Source organism: Notechis scutatus, chromosome 8, assembly GCF_049901735.1.
Source record: "Notechis scutatus isolate UNSWTSFEM ecotype Mainland chromosome 8, rNotScu1.2, whole genome shotgun sequence".
Classification (NCBI taxonomy): Eukaryota; Metazoa; Chordata; class Lepidosauria; order Squamata; family Elapidae; genus Notechis; species Notechis scutatus.
Window position 1 is genome coordinate 9152524 of NC_142016.1, and position 9240 is coordinate 9161763.

The window sequence follows — 9240 nt, forward strand, 5'->3', positions numbered from 1 at the left end:
ATTGGGCAAAGCAAGTCATCACAATTGGCAGCTTAATGCAAGTGTTCTTGAAACACTTTTTCCTTCAGGGCCCCTTACGGAGGACCCCCAAAGAACTTGTTTGCATGGATTATATTGATCAACAGTTACTATATTAAAAATTAAAATTGACCCATGCACTGCCATTATCACTTCTCACTAGGGCCTGGTGGGATTTTAACACTTATTTATTTATTTTATTTATTTATTTGATTTGCCAATTGTTTACAAGATTATAAGTGTATACATAGTTGTGAATACATGAAATGGGTACATATAAGAAAAATAAAAGAAGAATAAGAGAAACAATAGGACAGGGACGGTAGGCACGTTGGTGCGCTTATGCACGCCCCTACTGAATTGCTTTTCAACGTAGGCTGGCCAATGTTGGCTTTGAGGACCCCTGAGAAGGTCTTGGGGGACCCCAGGGATCCGAGGACCACGGTTTAAAACAACGCTGGCTTAGCGCGCTGTAAGACGGGAAAAAACAGCTGTTCGGTTGCCTGGGCAGCGAGAAGGCAACGCCCCTCCCCACGTGACGGGATATTCCGGAAGGACGGTACTGCGCCTGCGCCCACTTTTGTTGACGTACGCGCGTGCTGCCGGCGGCTCTAGGTGGGGGTCTCGACTATGTCTCACGGGCACAGCCACGGCGGGGGCAGCTGTTGCCATGGCGACGACCACGAGGAGCCTCCTGAGCGGCGAGGCCAGGCCTGGGGCCTTTACCTGCGCATCGACCGCGAGCGCCTGGAGTGCCTCAACGAGCGAACGGAAGGCAGCGGGGCGCTCGTGTTCCGCGCCTGGGAAGACCGTGGGGATAAGGAGAAGGTCGGTGTCTCCCCGGGAGCGGGCAGGGCAGTCGGGCCGTGGCTATTCACGGTTCAGGTGTTCCAAAGAGGCGCCTTTCACACAGCGCCCGCAACCTTGAGTGGAGTCACATAATAGGACTCCTCCTCGCAGCTAAGGGGTGAACGCAGTCGCCGAATGAATATTAGGCTATGTGAGGGTTTCCTCAACCTTGGCCACTTTAAGATGGGTGCACTTCAACTCCCAGAATTCCTCAGCTGGTGTGCTGGCTGGGGAATTCTGGGAGTTGAAGTCCACCCATCTGAAGTGGCTAAGTTTGGGAAACCTCGATCTATACACATGAATTATGTTAATTAAGATTGACGTCAAATCCTTAGTATAACCAAGGAAACTGCAGCACTGGAGATGCTTTGGTCTTGTTGCTCAAGAAATCAAGTATCTTGAGCATGCCAATGGCCTGTGAAGCTTGATTGGGAAGCTATGGTTACATCAAACCATGGCTAAGTATGTCTTTTCAACTACCCATTTACCCAGGAGAGGTGTATGTTGTGCTGCTCAGACCAATAAGAAAACTAAGCATATTAGAAGATTTCCTGCCATCCCCCAGATCTGAAATATGGATGATAGAGCAGAGGGATAGGAAAGAGGAGAGTATAGAAATGCAGAGTATAGTTAGCTTGATGGAAATCCTAAAGCACAAATGACATGGTTTTGATAAGCATGTTTCGATATTGGCACTTGTCATTGTGCTGGTGTGGAGTCATTTGCCAAGGGTTATTGATGTTTTTAATGACAGGATGTATAAATGGAGTGAAGCAATAGGACATATTATAATCTGAATACCACTATTGCTGTTTGTAATATAATCCTTGCATTTAAAAAACATGAACCCATATTATCTAGGTACATGTAGCATATTCAGTAAACCATGTCTAAAGAAAGCAGTGCTGAATACTGTCTATAAGGCAAGCTAATTTAATGGTTTTTTGACTGTACAAAAAAAGGCTCCCAACTTTCGTGCACCTTCTGATTGGAATATATATTCTATTTTGATACTGTTTTGCATAGCTCCAGTCTTCTCTGTGTATTATAGGTGTTTAAGCACTTTTTCTAACAACTTGAGTTGAAAGTCCCCCATGAGGTCCTCAAGCAATCATTTTGAACATACTGGTTTTTGTGGGACAATTGTCCTTTGCAATATATATTTCAACTGAATGTAAAACTCTTGCATTAAATCCTATTCATTTTTTCCTAGTTTGTAGAAAGTGATGATGATGAAGAGCTCTTATTTAATGTTCCGTAAGTAGACTTTTTTTTAAAAAAAGAATATTGCTGGCTTTTGATTTCCTTTTGGAGATTTTATAACACGGTTTTTGGAGGTGGGCTGATAGCAATCAAATATAGAGAGAGCCAGTTTGTTCTAGAGATTAAGGTGCTGTCCTAAAAGCCAGGAGACTGAGTTCTATGTCTTCCTTAGGCATAAAAAATAGCTGAGTGACTTTGGACAATTCTGCTCAGCCCAGTCTACATCACAGAGTTGTTGTGGGGAAAATATTGCATATGTTTGCTAACTTGAGCTATATATTTTTAAAAGATAGGATAAAAATCTAATAATAATAGACTATTTTTAAAATAATTGCATGGTCTTCTTTTAACTAGATTCAGCCAAGATTGGTTACTAAGACAATTTATGGTGAAAACCTCACATTGTTAGTAGGGTTGTGTAAAAGATATATGGTTATTTTGTTTCAGTCTTAACTGATGATGTAGTTTAGTTCCAGAACCTCAAGTTAATGGGATTCTAGTGGCAGATAGTGAAAACAATAAGATTCCTTTCAGGCTGAACTAGGTACAGTCAACTGAACAACAACAAAAAAGAAGGATCAATGGCATTTTTTTTCTTTTTGCAGATTTACAGGCAATGTGAAATTAAAAGGAATAATTGTGATGGGAGAGGATGACGATACGCACCCCTCAGAAATGAGACTGTAAGTTGAAACACTGGACAGATATTTCATGTTGCAAAAGCTGCTTATTAAGATGACAGGGTTTTTTTACTGCAATAAATATATGAATGGTTTTAGCCTTAATTTTTGCTCTAATAATCTGAATTAGTAATAGTACTGAGCTGCCTTGCTGTAAAATAATGAAATGTCTTTTTGTTGATTTTCACCCACTCTGAAATTCTGCAAGAAAAAAAAGCGTTCAGTTCAATTTTTACCAGAACATGTTTATTTAGGATTCAGTTTCCCTGCATCCTTTCAATCACTTACAAATTGTGTTCTCTTCAGCAAGATTCTCTGTGATCTATTTATTGAATTCCTACTTTTCTTTAGCTGTTTTTGTTGTAGTAGTGATTTCCTGAACTTGCTATTTATTTCAGTCTGTGAATAAATAAAAGACTAGGAAAATAATTTCTGGAATTATAATAATGATTCTTACTTAATCTCAAGGAATTCTTATAGATCTGTTTACCAGCCTTTGCTTGAAAGTGTAGATGTCTTTTCATGGCTGAGAGTCCTGAGAGCCAAACAGCTACTAAAAGAATCTGTTTGGAGTGTCCTTGTATTATCACTGCTTTTTAGTTTTAATTTCTTTCCACATTGTAAGTTTTAATACATGTGCTGAAATAACTTAACTTTTAGAACTGCAGTATGATATTGTTGATGGCTTTGCCTGACAACCAAATTTCCATTTGTCATTTGCTATTCTTAGTGGTTGGTTTATTTATACATTTATTATGAAACTTTATATGCCTCACTATCTCTAAGGACTCAGAGTGATTTATAATAACAGTAAAAGGAGAGCCAGTTTGGTCTAGTGGTTAATCACCAAGCTAGAAATGAAGAAGCTGTGAGTTTAGGCATGAAAGCCAGCCGGGTAACTTTTGGCTGGTTACACACTCTCAGCACATCCTACCTAAGTGGGTTGTTGTGGGGAATATAGGAAGGAGTACAGTGTATAGTGTACAGAAGTACAGTGTATTTTTGCCACCTTATTTATAAAAATAATAAAGGCAGCTTTAAAAAATCCTCAATAAAAATAGCTGCAAAAGCAGAGTTACAGTAGCATTCCAGTTCCACCTTCTGTGCCAAAGAATTCTTCGAAAAATCTTTTGTACTTGCCCTACAAAAAGTAAGTAAAGTAGTGAGGGTTTCCGTGTACCTCAAGGAACATTGAAGTTGCTGCTAGTAGGTAATTATCTGGGGCCTTGTTACTTGTTCCCCAATGAGCTGAGCACACAAGATAGACTAAATCTGTCAGGAGAAATTGTCCTATATCTTTACTTGTGCTGAGCCATATAGGACTTCCTAGGTTAAAAACAATATCTTCAACAGAACCTAGAAGCTCAATGGCAACCAATGCACAGCCTTGCTCCTGGTTATTAATTTCGGGTGCTATACTATTCTGATATTTGAATATGTAGATTTTTTTAAAAGGGAAATTTGTAGAGTAGGTGTATGAGTGAAGTCCTTAACTATAAAATTAATAATTTAATATATCATTGTTGACTTTTATACTTAGTTACTTATAGGCCTGTAAATTATAATTGTATTATTATTTGGGGGAGTACAATGTTCTAAACAACTGAAAGTGAACTTTTTCAACATTGCTTTTTTGATCATCACTTTTGTGTTATCCTAAGAACTAGTTTGAGTGTTTCTCCATTTTCCAGTCCAGATGACTTCAGTGGTTAGCTGTTGAAAACATCAGGTAACATTTGTATGAGCTGACCCTTGCCTTTTTCTAGGTTTAAGAATATTCCTCATATGTCCTTTGATGATACTGCCCGAGAACCAGATCAGATCTTCAGCCTGAATCGTGATGTTTTAGGAGAACTGGAATATCCTACAAAGTATGTCATGGCTTATTCAGTCTTTATTCAAGGTATCCAGTATTTGAGCTCCAAATTCAAGAACACAAGCCTTGGGCTCTAATAATTGAGGGTACCAAGATGGAGAAGTTTTTCTCCCCCAGTTCTTTTTTGTGGAGAATGTAGCAGACTGTAGAGGAAACCATAGCAGTAAAAACTGTGGCTCTGCTTCAGGTGTGGGAGGGACTCCAAAGAGAAGAACAAGTGTTGCTAAACCATTTCATAATCTGTGTATTTTAAAATGTTAACTCCTAAAATTAGTTAGCTGCCATATGACAGCCTTTCTGCAATCGCATTCCCTCCAGTACTGTTGGAACTGAAATTCCAATCCCAGCATGTTTGCCTACTACTAACTGGCTGCCCTCTAGCAACAGCTCTCAGGGACAATAAACAGGAATCACACAGCTAAAATTTAAAAAAAATGACGTTATTTCTTAGTGAATGAATTGTATGGTGAACCATTGCCATTACACCTGGGAGGAAAAACGGTAGTGGGGTCCTCATGGAATGAACAATTGAGGAACTGTGTGTAGTTAGGGGAATTTAAAGTCTTAGACTTTGGGAAAATTTGCATTGAAGTAAGCTAATTTCTTATGTCTCCTCCCCTGCTCTTCCCAGAAGATGGGGAAAGTACAGAATATATTGCATTTTGTTGTCCAGTCAGGATTTCAGAAAGGGCGATCAGAAATAAATAAAATGAAAGTTGCCATAAAGAGGTCTGAAAAATATTAGGGTAATACTTCAGGTCACTAAAACTGGTTAGTGCTGCAAAAACAGCAAAATGAGAGGGGTCCTGGTGTGAATCACCCTTAAAGGGGAACATCTGAGAGAAGAACCTTTAAAAATGCATATTTAGATTGGTTTATCATGGGATTCTACCAGCATTGGGAACAAAGGCTCGTGCGCCCCACTCTTTTTGCTGAGATAGCACAAATTCTTCCCAACAGTTATTGCAATGCAGAGCTGAGGTTGCCTTTTCTTTCAGCCTTTCTTAGCTTCTGTGAATGTTTCTTGATTTTAGGCAGGTGGAAATTCTGGTCCTGCTAAACTATAGTGAAAAGTTTTACTAGTATTGCTTACCCTGAAAGGGAACAGTATGATTGGGGAAGAGGGCTGTGTGTGTGTGTTGTATAAATGGATGTTCTGGCACAAAGTGCCCCTGCTTGGTTGCTGTACTTGTTGGGAAGTACTAAATGATGATGGAAACCTCTATCTTTCTAACCAACCAATCAGTGCTGTGCTATACAGGCCGGTTAGCCTGCTTGGCTTGTTCTTTCTTTTACATGCCAAAACTGTTGGCCAGGAGCTTTTAATGTTTTTTAAAGAATGAAGAACCTAGGAATCTTGGTTTAGACATGAAATCAAACAAAGATACAGACAGTGGCTTTGTGGTTTGTTGAGCTGATGTGGCTGGCAGGAAGATCCAAAAAGAGCAATCTACTTGCTCCAGCTGAATGCTATAATATACATTATTTGCAGAATTAAAATTTGTGTGAGGGAAAAACTTGGCTTTGATACTACTGTTTAGTTCTAGAGGTCAAAATTTACAAACTTGTCCTATATGTTACAATTGTAAATGCAGAATTTTTTCCTTTTCCAGAATTGCTCGCTTCTCAAATGTTTATCATCTCTCCATCCACTTCTCCAAGAACTTTGGTGCTGACACAACAAAAATCTTTTACATAGGCCTAAGGGGAGAATGGACAGAAGTAAGTGTGGGGATGGAGATAACAGATGAAAACACTAAATAAATAGATGTGGGGTATAGAAGCTTTTGTGACCTCAAAATGTGCTTATTAACAGATTCATGAGCAGGAGTCTCTGAGACTCTGGCATAATGTTCATACTTAAGAGAAAGTAACTGTTGTTTTATAATGTCTTTCCAGGCTAACCTTGCTCATTATGGCATCCTTCAGTTACCTTGGACTGCATGCCTTTAAAATTTGTGTTGGTTGGGAGTTCTGGGAGAGGTTGTCTTAACAAATCCGGATCATGTCAGCTAACCCCATATTCCACCCTTAAACTTCCTGTTTCTATTTGGGTTGGATGATGAGTCTGAAGGAAACCTCTTTGAAAGTTACTTTAAGTATCCCCCCCTCCCAGGTTTTTGCCTGTCTGAATCACTGCTAGTCAAATATAGCACATCATAAAAGGCCTGTTTTCTTCATTAAATAAACTTCCCTGCTACCTCACTGGTTGGTTATTATCATGCCTCAAGAAATAACTGAATGAGTGTTATTTTAAGCCTAAATATGTCCTTCCAACTGCCACATTCATGCACTTACAAATGGATTGGCATGAAGGTGCCTCAAGGTTTCCTGTTTTTAGATAAACCAGGATTTATTTTTCTATGTTGAGCTGGGAGATAAAGTGAAGAGTTTGAAGTAATTGTTAGAGTCTTCTGTTTTTCCCCAGCCTTGTCCCTTTTGCTGTTTCCTAGCCCAGTGCGTTTCAAGCTAAGCAGCCATTGGCAGGTGTTGACTCAAATTCTGCCATGTTGAGTAAATGTGTGAAAACATTTCAGTCAAGGAAGGTCCCCTTCTGTCCTTGGAACGGCTCTTCTGATTTCACTGGAAATGTTCCAAGGTCAGAATGATTTATTCTGACTCATCAGAAGTGTTTTGTTCTTGAAAAGGATTTCTCTCCTGGGAAGACCAAGGTCACAATAGCTCATTTAGGCCCAGAATATGTTCAAAATGTGATCTTTGGGGATTGCACATCCCTAATTTTTAACCTGTGCAGACAACGCAGTGTGAAGGAATGACGTGTTATGAACTTAGGTGGAAGGGTTTAAAAGAGACAAGTTGCAAATTTCTCAAAAGAAGTACAAGTTATTCAGAATGTACGTGTACTGTAGTTTGTAAGAGTAGATGTAATGGTGGTTGGTCTCAGTGGAGAGGAAAATCAAATGATTGCTCTAGCTGTCCAAGATATACAAAGAGACCTCTGAAGAAATGTTCAAATTGTTTCTCTGCAGCCTCATCGACATGAAGTGACCATCTGTAACTATGAAGCAGCAGCAAACCCGGCCGATCACAAACTTGATCAGATCACACCACAGACACACTTCATTTCCTAACTGGGAAGGCTTGTGCAACGACAGAACACTGAGTAGACTTACAAAGATGTTGAACAGTTGAAGCTAAAAAGTGGCAGTTACTCTTTTTGCGATGTATGCATGTGGTTTTGGAAGCATTTGGTATCAAATGCTTGGCAGATAGGTACAAAATTACACTGTTGTGAAGGTCAATTGTGAAAGTTGATCTTAAAATCATTAACTCTTCCTGGACCTTCACCATGACTGTCTTGGCAATATCTTCTTGGCCCAGAATCTTTCTAAGATAGTGATTTTTTTGTTTAGTTGCTGCTACTTTTCTTGCTGGCATACATAAAGAGTGAGACTATCGGGTGGTGGCACAATCTCTAGGACTTTCTTCTGGTTTTTGAATATAGTTTTGATATACGAAAATTAAATGTTCCTGGTGGGATCTTGGGTAATTTCCAGTGTATGTGATTTCTCCAGCATAATAGTGACTGGGCTGGCACCAAAGTGCTACAGGAATTGCCATAAGCATAATTTAATAGCTATCTTGCTGATGCATAACAATGTTAGTTGTCAGTTTAAAACCTAGAAAATATAAAGATCTATGAATTTATCTTGTCTAAAATGCAACTTTTTGTAAATAAACATGGCAAAGAATCCCTTGAGTACTTCTTTAAAAAAATCTGAGCTGAACCTTTTTTTAATGTTGAGATACATCATTGGTACAAAATAAATGTGGTAAAGTCAAAATGGTATAAAAAATAAAATTTTTGTGGAATGCTCCCAAGAATAGGAGCATTTTGATCTGTATCTCTAATTTTGTTCATTAATAAAATCAGATTTGTGGACTATCAGGAGCTGTCCTTTCAAGACCAACCCCTAAACTATTAGGTAAATCTATTTAAATGGGTGGCCTTGCATATTGCTTAGCATGTGATTTGATTGGTTTCTGTCTATCATGTTCTGTTAATCTAGTTCAGAGTTTTTCAACAAACTAGTTGATAACTGTGCCCACTGTGCCCACTAAATTACCAGTATTAGTATTTCTGTTCTTGCCTTACCCCTTATGTTAGAGTGGTAACACTTTATAATATCCTAGAGCTGATTTCCAAAGTTCCCAAAGTATTAACTATCTCATTTTGTATTTTTAAAAGAAATACTTGCTGCAGTCTTCTTCGGCTAATGTTGGAAGTGGTTTATGAATATATACTTAATTGTTTTCATTTTAAACAAAGATGAAAAATCTTCCATGAAATTTAGCCAAGAGAGATAGAAGCTTCCTGCTACACTCTTTTCTTTGAATTGTCCATATAGAGCAGGGTATTTCAACCTTGGCAACTTTTAAGACTTTAAGGAGTTAAAAGTCCACCCTTTTAAAGTTGCAGAACCAAAGGCTGAACCCTACCTGCCAACTTCATCAGTTATTAGACAAATGCCACCAGGGATTGATTACAAAACAGGACATCCTGTTCTCCCAGCAGTGCACCAGTTATGTGGA

At 38.9% G+C, this 9240-nt stretch overlaps 1 protein-coding gene across 1 annotated transcript; it reads left to right on the forward strand.

Moving 5' to 3' along the window:
- The first annotated feature begins 554 nt into the window (after positions 1-554).
- PITHD1 (PITH domain containing 1) lies at positions 555-8399 on the forward strand. The gene is made up of 6 exons (XM_026680650.2): positions 555-846; positions 2081-2124; positions 2736-2813; positions 4577-4681; positions 6300-6408; positions 7677-8399. Exons 1-6 carry the CDS (start codon positions 649-651, stop codon positions 7776-7778), a joined length of 636 nt encoding a protein of 211 aa, XP_026536435.1. The 5' UTR covers positions 555-648; the 3' UTR covers positions 7779-8399.
- Positions 8400-9240: the final 841 nt, after the last annotated feature.

What these genes read in the sequence shown, in the direction of transcription:
- PITHD1 (XM_026680650.2), top strand. Translation starts at nt 649, where the DNA reads ATGTCTCACGGGCACAGCCACGGCGGGGGCAGCTGTTGCCATGGCGAC. An exon ending in GAGCTCTTATTTAATGTTCC is followed by an intron (nt 2,125 to 2,735) that starts GTAAGTAGACTT and finishes TTCTTTTTGCAG; the next exon opens with ATTTACAGGCAATGTGAAAT. An exon ending in GAACTGGAATATCCTACAAA is followed by an intron (nt 4,682 to 6,299) that starts GTATGTCATGGC and finishes TTCCTTTTCCAG; the next exon opens with AATTGCTCGCTTCTCAAATG.